Below are 20,037 nucleotides of genomic sequence, written 5' to 3'. Positions count from 1 at the left end.
CTAGACTTGCTGTTTGATTTTATTTTTTGTAATAACATATTTGCTAGTGTAATGGCTAAGAGCACGCAGCAGCCCTAGGGCTGCACTGTGACTGGTAGCTGTGGAGGAAATATGTAACAGATTAGCAGCAGTGTTAGAGTAGATGTGCATGACAGCCATCTTGAGGTTTTGTAGGAGAAACGGGCGAAAGAAAATGAACAAGTGTGGTAGATGGCTGGGTACCTTGGACAAAGAGTTTTACAGATCTAAACTAAATAAATCCTGCTTGGCTAAGTTTCTTCAGCAGATCTGTCAGTTACGCTCGCTCAGGGAGACAATCCTAAGAGATGTCAGGCAACTCTGGGGTTAGATGTTTAGGCTGCTGTTTTGCAAATGCTTATCCATGTGCTGGACTGAACAGTGGGCACAGAGGTAGGTTGAAAACATTTACAAGGATGACTTGTAAGTCAGGGTGGGATAATGTGGGGATGTTTGCAGGATGGGTGTAGCCACAGACTCTCTGATTTTCTGCAGAGTGCTAAACACAACAGCCATCCCTTAAATACATGAAATGACAGGAAATTTACATAGATAGAGAAAAAAGGCTTAGCATTATTAAAGTAATCTCTTCTGGCTGCTCCTCTTTTAATGGAAATACTGTGTGTTCCTGTTTAGTGGTTTTGTGGTTATGAACAAAATGAAAAACATCAACAAAATTTTCAGAGAACGTCTTGATTAGCTCCCCAGTGCTTTGTCAGGGGAAAAAGCTTCCATACAATATTTTAATAGCAATATATGAGCCCCCCATTGAAATTTCTGCCAAAGCTGGTTAACTGGTTCTGAAAAAGTTAGCTTTTCAGTGTAATTCCCATGTTGTGTTCAGCAAGTGTGTGTTAAGGATGTATACTGGAGTGTAGGGGCAGTATAAGATTTGGTAAAATGTTGTGTTTCTCCCTTATAACAAATAAAGTAAACATTTAATGTCTCTTATTAGCTACACAATGTTAATTGTAATGATACGTTTCCTGGAGTTTCTTCTCCTCCTCCAGCCTTCTAAAAGAAATACCAGGAAAGAATAGAATTAAAATGCATCACATTCTCCCAGGAACTGAGGAGCCTCTTAAATCACAGTAAAAACTAAATAAATAAAAAGACTGCCACAGCAAAGCATCAATTTTCCATAAGTTGTGTGAACATCCATAACCGCTGCCAACTTATTAACACTGTGTTTTGCTTTGCTTGTTTTAATCATGAGAATTCTATGACTTGAGAACTTAACTCCTAATAACAGAGCCTAAACCCTATTAGCATGTTCAAATAAGCATTTGCAGGGAGGCTGTTAAAGATATGTCAACAATATGAGCTCAGCTTTTTTCGTAATGGAAAACACACATAGCTGAGGACCATGTTTTATGTGTCTTTAAAGAGAGCTGGTTCAAATGAAAATAAATAGAAGGCGCTAGTAGAGATACTCACAGGGATGATCTGTCCACACACTCCGATGGGTTCATGTCTTGTAAACGTAAAATAATCTCCATCTGAAACAGATGAGCATGGTTACTCTCAAGTGCAGTTTGACTTGGCAGAACAAAAAAAAAAAATAGAGGGAAAAAAGCTCTAAGGATCAGCCTTTGATGGCAGTAAAAGAAATAAAGAACTCATGGAAATGTTTTTTCATGAGCCAGCATGGGAAACCTAGGTTCAGGAGCAATCTAATTGTTCTTTCTGTAGAACAAAGGAAGCAGGCATCCCATCAGAAAGTAACCTGCTTTGTTCTTTGTGAAAGAAGACAAGCTGCACAGCGCAAGAAAGGGCAGCAGCAAGACAGTTACTGGTCTCTGCTGATTTCAAGGTGAGCCAAGTGAAGAAAGGTAACAAAGGCAGTTACCTGAAAGGACTGACTAGAATACAGCAGAATAAAGGTATATATACAAGCAGGTGTGGGAAAAATAAAGTAGCATACTTCTCATTCGTCTTCCAGTGAAGACAAGGGGAGTTTAAAGCAGTGGAATGATATACCACAATGTGTAGATTTGGAATGAAGATGGCAGGTCTGTGACTGATGTCTGAGCATAATTCACTGCAGAACTCAACCTTAAGGAGAATACAGCGCTCAGTGCACAGCCGTGCTGATAGGTGACTTGTAGAACAAAGCCTGTATCAGACATGGCCTCAAGCTAAACATGCAGTCAATTTAAGTGTACAGGGAAAAGCTGAATGCAGCTGGAAAACAAGACAACAGAGAATCAGGAGTTTTCACAAACCTTTTTGTCAAGTAGAGGTGAAGAAATTAAGGGACAAAGCAGCTGGAAAATTGGAAATTCTGAGCTTTTCTCACTGGAGTTTGACAGAAAAAAGAACATAGACCAATAACAAAGATGCAGGAAAAGCAGACTGCAGACTCAGAAAGAGCAGTTGTGGGTGGTATGAGGTTTGAGGGAAATATTTAACTTTCAGATCTGGTAGTTGTTTTTAAGGTCCTGATGAACAAAAAAGGCAAAAACAATACACAGGGTGAGCTGTATCATTAGTTAAAGTGAGTGCTGTTATGCTATATCTGCAGTCCTTAACTAAAGAAAGCACTGCTGAGCACAGGGCAGCTTGAGTCAGGTCATGAAATAAACAGATTTGTGATTTGGGGTCAGGCCTGTGGTCTGTGGAAACCTTTCACATAGACTGGCTTGCTTACAGCAGCAGGTCTCTGTGCTGGCTCATTTTGCACAGCTGGTGTAAGTGACTGCCATGGCGGCTGACTGAGCTCATGCTCTGACAAAGCTGCATGATGGTTGCTGCTTCAGCCCTTGCTGAGGTTAAGTATACTCTGGTATGATGCATCTTTCTTCCCCATTGATAAAGAGCAGAAAAATGATCTCCTGTGTGTCAGGACTAACGTCAGCTTTGTTACTGTGCTTGGCCCGCACCCACACAAAGGAGAGTTTAGTCTACTTTTGTACCTAAACTGGTTCTTGTAGCTGTATGAACTAGCTCAGGCTCAAAGCACCTCTGAATTTAGGTCGACTGTTTTTCAGTGAGGCTACAGCTGAAGGAAGGGTAAAGGCATAGGCTTTAAATAGGAGGGCTGCAAGATGATGAGGGGACTGGAGCATCTCCTTTATGAGGAAAGGCTGAGACTCAGACCTGGGGCTGTTCAGCCTGAAGAAGACTGAAAGGGGATCTTATCAATGCTTATTAGTATCTAATGGGCAGGAGTTAGGGGGTTGGAGCAGACCATCTCCAGAGGACCCTCTTTGACCCCTACCATTCTGTGATAGGATGATTGTGCACCTAGGCCAATAGTGCTTGGCCATCTAGAAAAAAAATCCTTATGTAAAAAAATCATTTCAACTAAGTAAGTGTAGAACAATAAGAAGGTTACCTGGTATCAATTCACAGGAGAGGATTTACCAGGACAGAAAATGGTGAGAGGGAGAAAGGGAACAGGAGGAGTGATTGCAGTGCTTTTGCTCCCGTTGTTACTGCGCGGGCACATGTGCATTCCTTCACATGGCATAAGAGTACCCAGGCAGCTTTGGAGCTGCAGCCAGCCTTCTTCAATATCAGGTGAAGACCTAACATCACATTGAAGAGTACATTTTGGGAACCTGCTGCACTCTTCTCTGCTTTCATCTGATGACAATAAATGGATTCATCCATAAAGTTTCTTGGGCTTATGTAAGGACTTCAACTTGGATTTGATTAGAAATAGCTTATGTTCAGGTTTGCCAATTTTTGTACATCTGCTTTACAGAATTTACTCAGTAGCTTTCAGAGCTAGAGTAGCTACTACATCAGCTGGAGGCTAGAAAGAGAGCAATTATGAGACAGTTAACAATAGTGTGCAACCAAAACAAGGAACAGAACTGAGGGAATAGAGAAAGGAGTTTCCTGTCAGGTAAAGAAGGAAGGAAATAGTTTCCTTTGCGTCAACAAAATGTCTTTGCACCGTTTTGATCTCCAGATTCTTAAGAACGTCCCGGTGGAGATGAAAATAGTTGTTTCACTATGATTTTCTAACTTGTCTTTTACAGATGCTAGCAGTGGTTCACACACCATAAGAAGACTCATCAAACTAGACAGGAGTAAAGTAGGAGTCAAAATAATATACAGGCAAAAGTGTCTCAGTGCTCAAGAGGCACATGAAGGAGTCAGCTAAAAATACCAGCTTGTACGTGGTATTACTGTGAGAGGTGGATGGTGACAACATAACAGTAACGCAGCTATGTTAGCACCGTATTGACTTCAAATTGTCACTCCATAATCACTGCCACATGTCTGTGTGCTTCACAGCATAAAGTTACAGATAAACTGAATCTGCTTACCAAGTCAGACAAAGCGTACTTCTACCAAATGTGGGCAGAACTTTCTTTTCTGAGAGCAATAGCTCCCATGCAGAGCTGCTCGTCCTGCTCTCTTCCACCAGACTGCAGACAGTTGCTCTTTTTGACACCTACTTCCAAAGTCCATCATCCACAGACTTACTTATCATTCAGACAAGATTTTTGAGATTTCTTTTTAACAACATCTTTGTGAACATACATGGCTTCTAGTTATTCAGATGCTTCTGGACAAGCCAAAGATATATACCTAAGAGGTGTCTCGTCTGTTAATGTAAAATAAGCTGTTATCACGGAAAAGAACTCAAGTTCTATGAAGTGAATCACTTTTTCTGAACAGTCAGCATGGAAAGCTCCCTGTGCTTAGAAATGAAATGGGAGACTTTTAGAACTCTCTCGAGTTTTAAGATTAGTGTATACAACTCATGCTGATGACACTTAGTCTATGGTGCTATTGCTGATCCTTGTTGCTCTTAGCCTTCTACTAGCTGGCAGCCAGAAGGACATTGCCTGAGAGGGTTCCGACAGTCTGATTCCACATCCAATCCAAACATTTATTCTAACAGGTTTTTTTCATTATTTTAATATTCTCAGCTGATGTGAATTGGCATTCGTTAGCCCTCACTGATATTAATAGAGCCAGATCAATTTGCAGCTGCTTAGCACCTGGCCCAAAGATTTTTATTTTTTAATTAGAAAGTAAGCCCCACTTATCCAGGGATCTCTCTTTGGGGCAGCAATACGTTCCACAGGTGAGTTTGCTCACATTTCTATCAGGATTCTCTGTCTCAGATATTTTATTTGCATAACAATCATAATATAGGCACGTGCTGCATACAGCAACACATAGCACACACGTGTGAGGACAGCAGAGTTGGTTCTTTAAGCTATATCGTACTATATATTGTATTTAAAGATACATTTCTGCTTACATTCAGTTTATTAGTTTAACAGCTTCTAGTCTAGCATCATTCTGTTTTAATTTAAGTCATCAAGCCTTAACAAATGGGAGCAAATGAAGGTCAGTCTGAAGCTTTTAGCAGTTTTGGGACTTAAAGGAATGTGAGTGTAAAATACACTTCTGTTTTCTTCTTATTTATCACTAATCTGTTGTTATTTTAGAGGAAAAGAAACCCTCAGCAGAAACAGACGAAAGACTGGGAAGTTTCAGATTTATTAACACACTATGTAGGAACAGAAGATTTAGTTAGGATTTTGGTTTTTTTTTTGTTTGTTTTTATTTTCTTGTTTGGTTTCCAATGATGAGCTGAATGTAGGTGAATGCAAAGAGCACCACTGTGTAACACTGGCCTTGCTCAAAACTACCTTTACTAGAAGGGCAAACTTATTATCTGAAACCAGGGGCATATAGAGGAGTGTTGAATCAAGAGGAAGAATTAACTGATACCCTGAAAATCTGAGTACTGTGAGTATCAGAAATCATAATGTATGTAGCTCACTATCAGTAACTGTGTTATCACTGAAGTTTGCATTTAGGAAGGTCTGCTGAAAATCTGCTCTTGTCTCTCCCTGTTATAGCCCATCAAAACTGAGAAATTCAGGGGTTTCATCTGTTTCACCATCTGAGGTCAAGAATAAGCAGAGAATATTTATTCCCCTTCAGCCAGCACTGCCTTTTGGTGATTGACCTAAATCTGTGTTCCTGCAGGGCTAACAAGTGAGAAGGAGGCATTCCCTGACCAGAGAGAGAGGGATTAGCAAACAGGAAATTTGTGGAGTATATGAATTTATGGTGTGCTCTGCACTTCTGCATGTTCAAATATGAAAAGCAAGCAGCAAAGACAGGATTTACGAATCTCATCCCAAACGGCCATGGAAATCTTCATGAGTCCTTACAGGAGCATCGATACCAGAAATATTAATACTGTCATTTGTTGGGTGAAAATACACTAATGATGATAAACATCACTCAGTACACACTGTCATTTTAAATGAGCTGAAAAACCATGATTAATGCTGCAATAAATTGCACAATGTTTGCCTCATTTTTGTAATCTTGTGGTTTTCTTTTCAGAGGCAAACTACTGTACTGCAGATATCATGTTACCTTGTGTAATTTTATGGAAATAAATGGTGTCTACTGTACAAAGACAACAATGAAATCCGTTTACTTGTGAGTGGGCTTTCCTCGTCTCCTTCAGTACCACGCAAATAAAACATGCATGTGCAATGAAGAGTATGCACCAGAAAGCTGAAAAGAAGCCACAGAATGCAAATTGTTTTTCCTCACCTATTTTATGTAGGCAAAAGATAGGTTATTTATCTTAATGACGCTGCACCTGCATAAAATCGTTCTTTGCTATCATGGGCCATTTTGCATAATTGTAGCAGTTGGCACAGCTAGACCAAACTGCAAATGAATTTCTTTGCATCAGAAAATTCAGCCTGTATTTGTTAAACAGCTGGGACTGAGGAGCAAGAGGAAGAGACTTGTGGAGCAAAAGTGACAGTGAAGATTTTTTCTTATCTTTAAAAGAAAAAAAACAAGCAACCAATAAATTTCTTAGCAGTCAAGAAGGTACATAAAACATACAAGTCATCCTACTGCAGGGTGTGAGGCAGTATATATAACAAAATATGCATGTACAGTTCTCTATAGTAACATTGCAAACTCTTCTCAAAGTATAAAGGAATTTGGATCCGGTGCTAGTCTTAAGTAAAATGATTTGCATAGGCAATAATAAGAAAGATATCAACTAGATAGACAGGTAAGCACCGGTATTTCAGTGTAGAGGATACTAAGCCATCTCCTTCTCAGACTGACATATGCTAAAGAAACAAAACATTCTTCTGCATGTGCATGTAGGGCAGAACAACAGCATGTAACCTACTCCAGCCCTCACTGACTTTTAAACATCTGCTTCAGCACTGATAAAACCAATGTTAACTCAACTTAGCCAGGAAAAGCCAGTTCTTTTCTGCCTGTCATGAAGCTGTGATCTGTTAATGCATTTGGCCATCAGAAGGTTTAGGTGCACAATACCGTAATCTCCCTTACCTACAGGTATGGTCATTCCATGGATTTTGTCTGCCCAACCAGCATAATACCTCAGGGTTTTTATGACTCCTTGAAGATCTACATAGAAGGCTTGCAGGAACGGTTTGCCACTGTTCAGTGATTCCATAGTCTAGAGGACAAGAAAAAGTTTATATATAAACACAGTAGCATTTTTAGACTATTGTCTTCAGTATTCACTGTCCAACAGCTCTTCAGTCACGACAGAAAGATTTTAATGAAGACCAACCAGTCACTCTAGCATAATCTTAATCCAGACAGTTCAGAACAACTATATGATTCCCTTTTTCACTTCTTTTTTTGTGACTGTGAACAAAAAGGCTTTTTCCTTAAAAACAAAACAAGAGGTTCCTTCTGGAGCATTCTGGAATTACTATGACTTTTAAGCATGTGTCTCTCTATATCTTTCTGTCCTGTGTGTTTGTGTGTGTGTGTATCCACACGCATGTGCATGACTGCATTTTGGACCTAACAGCCACTGTGTTTGGTCCAGATATATAAATGCTAAATAGTTTTAATCAGGAGCCAAGATAAAAATGCCTGTCAAACTAGGTTCTGTTATGTTAATGATAACAGCTGAGAAGGGGCTCCTTGTAACCCCGTATAAATGATCTGAATCCATAAAGAGAAGAATGGACATATCCTTCTGTATAATTGATGTGAAAATAAAAATTTCTCTGTATGGCTGCCAGGACTCCTGCTGAGGTCTGAGATATCTATAATGTACAGCCAGTTTATTTATGACCATCAAATAAACAAACTCTCCTCTAGGGAAGCTCATAAATTAACAGCCTAATGTCCTTACTTTTAAGTTAATATTCCTATTTTTAAAAGTATCTTATAAGCTATCCTCTTAGGGCTTCCTAAGATCATTTAGCAAAAAGAATCCAATAAAATGTCCTAAGTTCTGGCATAGCTTAACTGATTCAATGGCTGTCTAAAAGAAACATTAAGAATGGGCAAAGTACGCGCATGTGTAACACACCAACCATCAAATGAATTTCTATAGAGAAGAACAGAGGCCTAATTCTGCACTGACTTACATCCCTACAAGCAATTAATGGCATTGCCTGTGGTGCAGTTCAGTAAGGAACTTGGCTCTAGAAATACAAATCAAATGACAGGCAGAGTAAAGTTGATTTGCTGTGCACTTCCTTCTCCCTGTGGCGATTTTACAGTATACACTGGTGGTAAGATGATTTAAATGTTGACAAAGCTGGAATTAAGATGTTCAGCAGCTTAGTTCAAAGTACTTGACATGCGGAAAATAACATTAACAATGCCACCGTTTACATGGCTTCACATGTGAGCTGAACAGTGCAATACTCAGAATTTGTCACCAGTTCAGTGTCAGTAAGAATTCTGCCTGCTATTTCATTAATATCTCCACAATCACTTTACTCAGTCTTCTATTTTTTATTTTAGGAAAGCCACACGTGTACGTATTAGGTGTACATATGTGTCTATATCCACGCACACACATTCGTTTCTCTCATGTTTAATTTAAAGCTCTCAGTTGAAAGACTGTTACTGGTTTTTATGAGCTTTGGATCAGCTCTTGAGTCAGTAATCTTAAACATCAAGCTAACTCTAGTTAATGAATATTATTCATGTTAACAAATTTAAGAATTAATTTACTTTCAGAATGTAAAAACAGACAAGTGATTTGATTGCTAATTTTCACGTGCTACTTACAGCAAGAATTGCCCTGTCTCTTTCGACCAAGTCTGCTAGTTTATCCAAAAGTTGGCCTCTTTCTGATGCATCCATTCTCCTCCAAACTGAACCTAGAGAAAAAGCAAGGCGAGCTGCTCTCACTGCTTTGTCTGTATCAGCCTATCAAGAAAGAAGAAATAACAAATAATAGTAAATAAAATTACTAGGGTTATGAAATTTGCTGTGCAACGATCTCTTAGTCACATAATGGCTTTTGGAACTGGGATTAATAAAACAATTGAATGTATCAACATACGTACGCATTTGATGTATTTATACATATATCCCCATTCATGGGATGCATTACCTTGTCAGCTTCCTGGATCTCACAGATCTGCTCTCCTGTTGCTGGATTGTATACTGGGAATACTCTCCCACTTTCAGAATTTTGCCACTCATTATTGATAAAAATCTAGAAAAGGAAGAATAATCATCAGTACCTCTGCATAAATAATCGGTAAAGTATACAACAGCAAACTCCAGGAAAGGATGCAGATTCTACTATAAAAAAGCTGAAGTTTCTTTATGCCTGTTACATAAAATTACAGTTTTCAGGAGTTCAGGCTCAGCCCCTGAGCCACTGTTTTTTCTGTATTCTGTAGCAGTGTCACTACAGAAGCAACATTAAACTCATTTACAAATAAGTTTTGGTGGACATTGAAATCTGATGCAAGCACTGTAACAAATAAACTAAAGAAATAAGTGCTGGTATTAGAGAAAAAGCCTTGAAACTGCTGGGGCCAAGAGGAGGGTTTGGAGTAATCATTCAGTACCCATCTCAGTAAGTAAACATTTGGTCACTGATACAATCCAGTCAAGGCTGAATAATCTCAAACATCACAGTTGTTCAATACACAGTCAGTCGATTATGGCTACAGTGACGGCCTGCAGCACCGAATTAACATGTATCTGTCTGGAACTACAGAAATTGTCAAATTCTCTCAGTGTTGACATTTTAATGGTCATGGGCAAACCAAATTTGAATTTTAATGGTGCTGACAACAGCTATTCCGGGAGAGGTAATGCATTTATTTAAAGTAGATTTTTACTACTAGTTCAGACATGCACGTTAAGTTTTCTTCTGAATTATTTTCAAGAACAGGATGCAATTATTTATTAGCAAATATGAAGTGAGTCACTCTAGGAAAATGACCAAGAGAAAGGTTTTCCTGGTATTCAGACTCTTTCTGCCCTTGAAATCTTTCTAAGACAAAGAATGAGAGTGTTCAGAGTCCCAAGCACCATATGAGTTCCTTGGATTTCAAGCGTCAATGCTGTTTTATTGTATTCCATTAAATACAACTTTAAATGCTGAAGGGAAAGTCATAGAATGGTCCTGCCCTCATTGAAACCAATGGGAACTTTACCACTAAAGAAAATACAGTCAATACGAAAAAGTTGCAATATCAAAGGGTATAAAGAGTCTGTAAATGTAAAGATCACGGTGAGGATACTGGGTTGCCCATGAATTTTAAAGGAGATGGCACGCACTATTTGCACATGAGGGCATAGACGCATTTGTAGAGTTGTTCTCAGACATGAACTTGCTCATCCTATTCCCCAAGCCAAATGGAAGCCATGTAGCTGTGTTCTTCTCAGCAGGGCTCATTACAACGCTCAGGCTCAGTGCCATACTAACTGCACTGACACTGCTTCTGTTTCAGAGCTGACTCCGTCTGGCTGACTCAGGACATGGCAGAAGGAGCCTGTGCTTGCCTCAAAAAGCACTCATAGATGGAACAACTGTGCACTGAAACCAACGATGAGGTGCTTTTTCTTTTATGGATGTGTTTCCATTGTGCTTCCTCATCTATGCCTCTCACTTCAGCCATTTTGCTCTATGCCCTTCAGTCCATTTCAGAGTCCATCTTCTCTTTAGTCCACCCTCCAGCCCCCAACGCACTTTTTTAAAGGCCATTTAACCCAAGACCTGCTGCACTGTTTCCCATCTGTTGCTAACTTCATGTCCCTGAACTGTAAGCTCCTCAGACCGTAGGCACTGCCCTCCTGCTCAAAGATTACACTGCTTCTCAAACTGAGCTTTCAGTCTCTGCTGAGACACTTTGGAGCTAACCCAGCCAAAATAAGGTAACAAAAGAATTGCTGGTACCATCTGTGGTGACTAACATCAGAAGTCAAAAATCCTCTGGTGTATCACGATCACTTTTTAGACTGTGCGTAAGCAAAACAAAGAAACTTGGATCTATGACCTATGTGGAAGCAGGACTGTTATTGGACATACTTCCCACTCTGTGCACTGGCATTAACTTTGCATCTGGGGTGAGGGGAGCGCACTGAGGAGGGAGGGGACGGGAGAGGAGCTTGCAACTTCAGGAGCAGATGGCCACAGATGCAAAGATGTTTGCTTAAGGTTACAGAACGTACATAAACACTTCGGTTTCTTATGTGATCTCTGTCTTGAAAGAATAAAACAGGTTGAGGAAAACAACTTAAGTGGATGCAACTGCGGTTTAGTGCTTTTCCCTTACAGAAGTGTTCTTTTTTAAAGAGATTTAAAAAATGTTAGCTACATTCTGCTGAGAGGAACACCTACCATCAGTTTTGCCTGTACATAGCACACGTTTATGTTCTGAAAATAAGTTTTACCACAGAAATAAGAAATAGTGCCTTGGAATTACAAGAGAGTTTTCCAATGCAAGTTGACTGGAACTACAAGGTGTATTCTACTGAATTATTCCTTATTCCACAGATTTAGAAAAAGAATAATTATAGCAAATATTTCAGATAAGACATGGGAATGATCTATTTGGCATAAAGTTAGAGTTGAAGGCAAGAGAAATTGCTACTGTTAATGGTTAATGTTAGTTTCTTCCTGTTCCACTTTCTATAAACAAGGTATTGCCTATACAAGCTCATTACTGTAAACTGAGCACATTTAAATTGGCAGTAAAATCAGAGTATTTACTCTAGTGCACATATAAAGTACCTAGTCCCGTGTTTTGGAACAGTTTCAAGTCTTGAAATCCAGCAGCTGGCGGCTTTACAAGCAAAACCTTACACTTAAATAATTCATTTTTGAAAGTTTTAGGTGTTCTGTGTCAGGTAGTACCATTCAGTAGATATTCCTACCACTAAGACTTAGATTCTTTTGCAATAAATTTGCATTCACAGGAGCTTTTATAACTCTTCCAGCAGTACTGACACCAACGGCTGTTGATTAAACATATATATCCTGTACATTTAATCTGACTTTCATTATGGCCACTTCGTAAAAATGCCATGAAATGGACAAGCGATGACACATTGCAAGAACAAGGAATCCCTGCAAAGCCTCAGATTGTTTTTTTTTTCCTCCCTTATTTATAGTGACCATGGTAAAGGCTAACTCTAAATCAGATAGAATATTTGACAGCAAATGCTCCTATCTATGGATTATATATAACCCATCCTAAACACCAGATGAAAAGGGATAACCCTAGAAAAAAGAAGGGCTTGCTTCCATGTAAATCATGCTACAAATTGGACAACACCCAGTGAGTTCATTGTTCAACCTCAATTGCGAAGGCTATTCGCATTTACTATTCCCCTGGAATCAATGTTAATTAAGGCTGACTGGGGCTATAAATCAGCCTTTGGTTTTTACAACTTAATTCAGCATTAAGCATATATATGTAAATAAAAGGTAACTGATTAACCACTTGAGTTTTCCAGGAGTTACTGAGGTAATTTGTTTTTGTTTGAGTCCTAGCGTTACCTTTTGTGGTTTGCAGCAGGGGAAAGAAAAAGTATATGGTGTGTCATGTATGTGCTATGTGGTATTGTGACTAGTTAAATGCCAGGGTGTGCCTGCACACCCTGGGCAGCGTGCACTTGGAGTGTTATCGTTCTCACGAGGAAGGAACATTTCTGTTCTTTCCCAAAGGAAAGATGAAGAGGGCACGGCACCTCCTTCCTGGTACTAACATCAACCTCATCAACCTTATACACACACGCTCTTCCAAGACATTTTTGTATTTAGAACTCCAAAAGATAAAGGTCCCACCATGTAATTGCTAGTTTCAGATTCTGCCCGTGGTTAATTATGTACAGCCTCTGCAGATTTCCCCGAGAGATGGGTATGACTAATGACGGAAGCATTCTGGGCCATCATACAGGGCACGTGACTGTTCTGAGCCTCTGAGATACCATACCATACAAAACTGTATGCAAAGGAAAAGAACATTTAAAGTCATCATGTAAAATTCCAAATTAACTCGTGACCCCGCTGACATGTAGTTAGAAGGCAGTGATACCCCATATTTTGGATAAGACCTGCTTTAAGAAGCACTGTGCATTGAGCTCAGTAGCACTGTCGTATGCTCATCAGTTTTGAAATCAAGCCAAGAGTAAATGTTTTTAGCATAAAGCAAAGCATGTTAGGCTTTGCAAATAAACAACTACAATACCATGTGTAAGTAGCCATCTGTCCCAGCTGGCTTACTAATAGTTGGCAACATAATGTTCTTTACCAAACCGTACAGGTAATTGATTAGTAAAACACAAGGGATAAGCATTCAAAGAGAAATTGATTTCTACAAAATGAGGCTGAACAACGTACTCTGCAACGCAGTCACAGCAAAACTTAGAGCAGGGAGAAAATAGACAGGATTTTATGTTTTCATCACTATTTACCACTAAGGAAGTACAGAACAAATGTTTTTTTGGTTGTCTGAATAAGTGTAAAATTAATTCAAATTCAGCACAGCAGGTGAATGAGATTTGGTTTTCTGGCACTATCAGTTCCCTCTTACAGTCACCCTGGAGTTAGTTCTGGATTTGGAAAGTGGGACCAATTTTTAAATTCACTGGGGATTGCTGCCTGCCCATTGCCTCTTTTTGTATCATCTTCTCTAAAAACACACAGGAAAAGTAGTAATTTGGGATACATTAAGTCAGAAGAGCAATCAACACAGGTGGCAACAATGTAACTTTTCATTTCCTTTCTTGAAAACCTTCTCAAATGATGTGTGAGTGAAATGATGATCTGCATTCTTAATTCACTATTGCTTAGTGATGATGTCACCAGACATACTCTTCAGGCTCCCCAGCTGTATAAGTAAGAAATTCGGGCAGCGGACAGACAGCGGCCTAGCTTCCAGCTCTTTGGAGGTGGAATTATTTTCCCATGGATTCAATAAACAATGTTTTTTACTGTTGCAGCTCCAGAAATGTTTTTTGGTACAGGAAGAGGATTTTAACATCCAAATAATAATGGCTTCCCACAGGAGATATGGTTCTGGATGAATGGAGGAATGAATGGGAATTTCCTAACTCAATTGATTTAGTAGCTGGTTATAGTTTCATTCCATCAAAGATCTTTTTTTCATATGTGGCTTTCTCCTTGGAGAGCCTTTGACGTTAAATCTGCAAAGATGGGGGAGGGGGCATTAGATGCCAAAGTACTTTATAAAAAAACCACAGCTGTTCGGCGCTCAGCATCTTCTCCTCGCTGGAGGCATTAAGAAATACATAATGGCTTTGTGTGTGTGTGTGTGATGGGGAGGGGGACACAACCATTTTAGAAGCATGCAAAAAATCCAGCAGCATCATTTCCCTTGGTAAATACTTCATAACATCACAGATACCGGGCACCTGTGCCTCAGTCTGGTCAGGAAATTTCATATCCTTTCCCATCACAGCAATTTCATTTCCTCTCCTTTGGAAACATTTCAGGAGTCCTAACGATTAGTACAACTGTAACAGAATGAAATAGAAAGGATTGCCAATCAGAGGTGCAGCTTGTTTGTTTTCTCAGGCTTTGTTTTCCTTCACTTTTATGGCTGTCTCAGTACAACAAATCTCTCACTTTCTAGCAGAGCATTTTCTCGGGCACTCTTGGGATTGACTGGAAACCAGCAGCTGGCTTCAGAATCAGCAAAAACCCGCTTTTATAAACAGGCATCAGGAAAGCAAAAGCCAGCCCCAGCAGACCCACTGATGGCTGGTCAGCAACTGATCAGCAGCACTGCTGTTTTTCAGAGAGGGACTGTGCAGGCGAACAGTAGGAGTGCAATGCTTCTTGCTGGGCAGCTCGCAAATCCTGAGCCATGGGCACAGACTCCTGCATGTTCTCAGTGCTGAATCCTGCTTCTCGGGGCAGGCAGCACGGGAGCCTTTTGCTCAGCAGTGCCCATGACCGCACTGCTTTCAGACAATGCAGCTCCGTAAATCAAGGCTGTCCACCTGGCTTGAGCATGCAACTACAAACGGTTATCACGTTGTTCATTACAGTTATCACAGAGCAATACTATCCTGCAGAAGTGACCCAGATTTTGGTTCTTGTAATGAGATGCTGCTCAAATGTGGTGGAATGATCATTATTACAGGGAGCCAGACATAAATAAAAGTGAATTTTGCACTAAATTTAAATCTTGCAAGCAATCTCCTGTGCATGTAACTGGTTCTCAGCTATTAAAAGGTTCAATCCTATCTACGTCAATAAGCAGGAAAACTCCAACTGGTTGCAGTGGGAGCTGGATTGAGCCCTAGGTGATAGAAAAAAAAAGTATCGGCAACAGCCTGCAGAGAGATGATTACGCTGGGAACCCAAGGTATTTCACTGGAGACCAGACAGCCACTCCCAACCCTGTGAAGGCCAAATGAAAGCAGAACATTTTTACTTTTCTTCTTTGGCTGTGTCTTCGCTGACATTCTAGTTTGCCCTGGCTCTTCCCTCTCCCAACCTCACCTGCTCTCCTAAAAATAAATAAATTTTTAAAAATAAATTGAAAAAGAAGAGCTCTTTTCTAAAGCTGTGTGCATTTTGTTTTGTTTGCTCTAACTCATTCACACCCCAAAGCAGGAGGATCATGCTATAGCCTCTAGACATGGTCTGTTATAAATGGAGGCTTCCTTCATAAACTCAAGCTGGAATTTCACTTCAGATATCTAGAGTCTAAAATCTGGACCGTACTGGTGAATTTAAAACTTTACAAACATACTATGGCAAGAGGATTAAAAAAGCAGAAGTGGACAGGAACCAAAAAAAAAAAAAAAAAAAAGAAGTGAAGGAGGCTGCTCTGGTTTCACTGTCAGTGCAGCAGCATGTCTAAATCTGGCAGAATTACGTTGGTTCAGCCTCAGTTCTGTGCCAGGGTACCTGGCTGGGTGAGAAGAGTTGGATGTCCAAGCAGCAATGCCTGAGCCAAGCCTACTGAAACCACACATAGGTCCTTCACATCAGCAGAGTTTGGATCAGAAGCCAAATATTTAAAATAGGTGCATCAAGGAGCATCAAGCTCCTGGTGATGGGTAAATGAAATCAGGCTTCAGTGTGGCAGACATTAAGTGGAGATCTAGTGATGGCACTTTCTGTGGAAGCTCCATCTCTTTCCAGACCCTATGGCACTGGAGGAAAGGCAGGCATTCCCCAGGGGCTGCATGCATGCAGGCGTGCTCAGTCAGCCTGTCAGTGCCTTTCTCTCCAGTGACGGGCACGCCAATCAGACACGTAGTTCAGGTGCTTCAAGATAAAAATACGTGGTCCTCCCTGAGCCACTCACGGTTGGTATATATTCTGGGAACAGAATGCTAGGAAATGGGCTTGAGAAGGAGGAGAAATTCAGGGAACCGCAGGTTCCCTGTGCAGCAAATGGAACCAGAGAAAGGCTGCTGTGAAAGTGAAATGTAACATGATTTTTCCTCCCCCCATCCCAAATCCCTCACACCAAATGTTTGCCCTGCCTATCTCCCTGCGTTAATTAGTCTTCTGTCTTTCTGGGAGTTGAGTCTGTTCTTTTGCAAATGGCATCACATCAGACAGGGAAACCTGTCATGTTTATTTTCTAAGCTGTAGGGGGCACCCGTTTGAAAAAAGTCCCTGCTTATCTAAACGTTTCTGTTTGTATGATTTTGAATTAGGAAGTTTGAGTAATTAGTTGAGGGGATTAAATAAGTCTTTACAACACGCAGTAGCATGCTCACTTTGCTTTTTTTTTTTTCCTTCCCCACAAGTACGTCCTGCACAAAACCCAGCCTGCCAGACAGCAATGGTACCTTTTCCTATTTTGGTTTCTCACTGTGCCACATGCTGATGTAGCATCCATTATTTCAATTTAGTCTCATTAAAGGGATTACTTTGCATCTGGTTGTTCAAGAAAATTAATCTAAAAAGAAGAAAGTTCAGATTGTATTTTTTGTTGAACTACAGCCACCACAAACATTTCATTCATTTGGCAGTCCTCTTAAACCTGTGGAAAAAAAACCTCTACTTACAGCACATAAGGACTGTAAAGTATTTTCTACTTTTCAAAGTAACTTCAAAGTAATTTCTACTTTTTCTGGTTGATGAAGAATTTCTGTGCTGTTCATGGCAAAGTACAGAAGCAACAACACTTTTCCTGTAGCTCACTACTATTTCATGTAACAGCCCCCAAGCTTCTCTCATCCTTTCACTTTTTGCTGGAGAAGAACACGTACTGTCTTGCTTTGTGCTGCATTTGAAAACATCCTTTGCTGAAGACGGGATGTCCCAAAAATTAAGTATGCTCCAGATTTCCACTGATAACAAACAAAAAGCAATCACTGGATGACTTGGGCAAGGGTGGTAGTGGTTTTTATGGAGCGTGATCCTTGATGGCATTTACTGTAACTTAAAAATTAAATAATGAAACATTTCTAAAAAATCCATTAAATCAGGAGAGAAGGGCAGGGTGTCTTTGTTTACAGAATCAATTATTGAGCTGTCAGTGGGCTTCAGTGAAGTTGTGGCTATTAAGAACTTGATCCTGGAAACTTCCACAAGTGCTCATTTAAGACTGTGGGAATGAGGAGGGGTTTGTACAAACAAGGTTATATTAGTCTGTAGTTTTCCTGTGATTTGCATCATCTGTGCTTTGCTGGTCTCGTGCACTCATTTTGCACAACATAAAACAGGGCAATCTTTTTATTTGCACGCGGGAGACATATTCTTCCATTCAGAAGAATGCAGTGGATTATTTATAGGTAACTGCTTGCTGTTTTAAATGCTCATCACCAAAGCACACTTACAGACTAGCTATGCTGTGTAAATATATTCACCTCCCAGAATTTAAGACACTATAGGCGACACAAAAAAATACACTAGGCAAATATATTCTGACTTAAAAGCTCCATTTGAGAAAATTACCTTACACATGAGAAATTGCTGGAATGTCAACTTCATTTGCAGTGGCCCCTTATGGCCTGATCACCCTCCCTGGCACGATAAATCACTGGCAAGATCCTTACCTTAACACGTTTGATCTCGGCTCAGCAAGACTTGGTTTTGATGTGAAGAACTCCAGATCTGTTAGGTCAGAGACAAATAGCAGAGCCACTGACCTGCAAAGTGCTAACTCTATATTAGACCCAAGTGAGCAGCAATAAGCTCCTGGAAAGTTTGCCTTCGCTTCTACTTTTTATGTTGAATATTTTCAAAAACTGCGCTTAGAATGCTTTGCTAAATGATGCCAGCCACATTATGTGCAAACAAAATCCACAGAAGTCAAACAAACAAGCAGGCAGCATGAGAAGCATCTGTATAAAATTAGAATTATCCGCACATCAGGGCTATGTGATATCAAACTCAGTATTTATCAATTTCTTAGTTGGTTTGCATAAATGGTTTGCACTGGCCCTTTTCCACCTGGACCATGCTTACTAAAAGATATCATAAATAACGATATTCACCAGTACACTCATTAAGGTGATTGCAAGTGCCTGCATGTGCATGTCTTTACACACAACTTCAAATTACTCCTAAAAAAAAAATAAGTTTGTGTTCAAGTCTGAACGTTCACAAAGAGCACAGGGCGCTCAGTTTGCAGCCTTGGTTTGAAGCTATTCCTTATTATCCTGGTTAAACAGTCACTTATCTCTAGGACAGTAAGCAGGAGTGCTAGTCTACCAGAAAATTGGATGTCCTTAATGGGCTTTTGGGGGAGAATAGCTTTGCATCATCAGCATTAAGTTAAATCACATTAAGTACCTACTTACAACATAGGGATTACCACTTATGACATCTTTGGTGAAAGCCTTTAAAACAAATTGTGTTTGTTAGAAGAAGCTGTGAGATAACAATTCCCAGAAGTCTGATTTATAAACCTTTTTGCTCTTCAAGAAGATGCAAAAGAACACTACACCTCTTCTCTTATTCAGCAGTGCAATGAAATCTCTCAGGCTGTAAATTCTTTTCAGTAAAGGGGCTTGGAAAATCTTGATTTATTTACTTGGGGATATTCCTCTGGAGAGAAGAAACCTTTAGCTAGATTCCCTGGCCTCAGAGTTCAGTTCTGATTTCTCTTTCGGTTCTCTCTGCTGGTTGGTCACTGACTTTACTTACAGAAAACTGGAATGGGCCATTATGCTTTTTATTATGCATAAGGCTGATTGGGGAGAACTGGGCTTAAGCTGTCAAAGCGTCCTGCTGTGCTTGGACACCTGACAAATTTACACCCTGAAGTACACTGTGGTGCTAAGACTAAAATTGGATGTGTTCTTGCAAGAGCTGATTAGAGCTGATTACAGTCCCAAGCAAATAAACCACTTCAGGGTGTGGCAAAACATTGCCAACATTTAACATTTTTATGTATGATTGACAAGTTATTCCATATAGAAACAGAGGCTTGCATGAAAAATGATCTCTTCTATTTACTTTTAAAGAGAAGCAGACCAGTAACTCTGAGCACGTAAATTAAAAACATGACCCTCACCTTATGCCAAGCATGAAGTTTTAAAAATGTGGACTAAGGCAAAAACAAAACCTAACTACACAGAGATTTCCTTAAACGAGCAAAGTACATTACAAGTCTTGTCAATAAAAGCCTTCCTTAAAAAACATATGCATGGTTCTGAGATTATTTTTTTCCATTTCCTTTACAATTTGTGTTTCTTTTCCTCTTTCTCACCAAATTCCATTTTTCTCTGCTGGAGCTCCATGTAATGATACCAGAATGTGGGCAAACCTCATTAGTCTCCCTGCTGTTTACAAGACAGGATTTATGCTCAGCGTAG

General features: G+C 39.9%; 1 protein-coding gene and 1 long non-coding RNA gene across 3 annotated transcripts in view; one reads left to right on the top strand and one right to left on the bottom strand.

Moving 5' to 3' along the window:
* LOC110403630 overlaps positions 1-11,222 on the top strand; it is a 100,602-nt gene extending 89,380 nt beyond the window's left edge. Inside the window, exon 3 of the long non-coding RNA XR_002441765.1 lies at positions 10,731-11,222. This is a non-coding gene — a long non-coding RNA (uncharacterized LOC110403630). The remainder of the gene's footprint in view (positions 1-10,730) is intronic.
* The window catches only part of ALDH1A2 (aldehyde dehydrogenase 1 family member A2), a 56,835-nt gene that overhangs the window by 20,691 nt on the left and 16,107 nt on the right, over positions 1-20,037 (bottom strand). For both annotated transcript variants that reach the window (XM_021407087.1, XM_021407086.1), the window contains exons 2-5: positions 9,374-9,478; positions 9,046-9,186; positions 7,333-7,462; positions 1,456-1,517 (exon numbers count right to left, since the gene is read on the bottom strand). In XM_021407087.1, coding sequence (XP_021262762.1) covers positions 1,456-1,517; positions 7,333-7,462; positions 9,046-9,120 — 267 coding nt within the window. In that variant the 5' untranslated portion in view covers positions 9,121-9,186; positions 9,374-9,478. The remainder of the gene's footprint in view (positions 1-1,455; positions 1,518-7,332; positions 7,463-9,045; positions 9,187-9,373; positions 9,479-20,037) is intronic.

This window comes from Numida meleagris, chromosome 9 (genome assembly GCF_002078875.1).
Source record: "Numida meleagris isolate 19003 breed g44 Domestic line chromosome 9, NumMel1.0, whole genome shotgun sequence".
Lineage (NCBI taxonomy): Eukaryota > Metazoa > Chordata > Aves > Galliformes > Numididae > Numida > Numida meleagris.
Note: the sequence above shows the minus strand (reverse complement) of the source record. Positions and strands in the feature narration are given on the sequence as shown.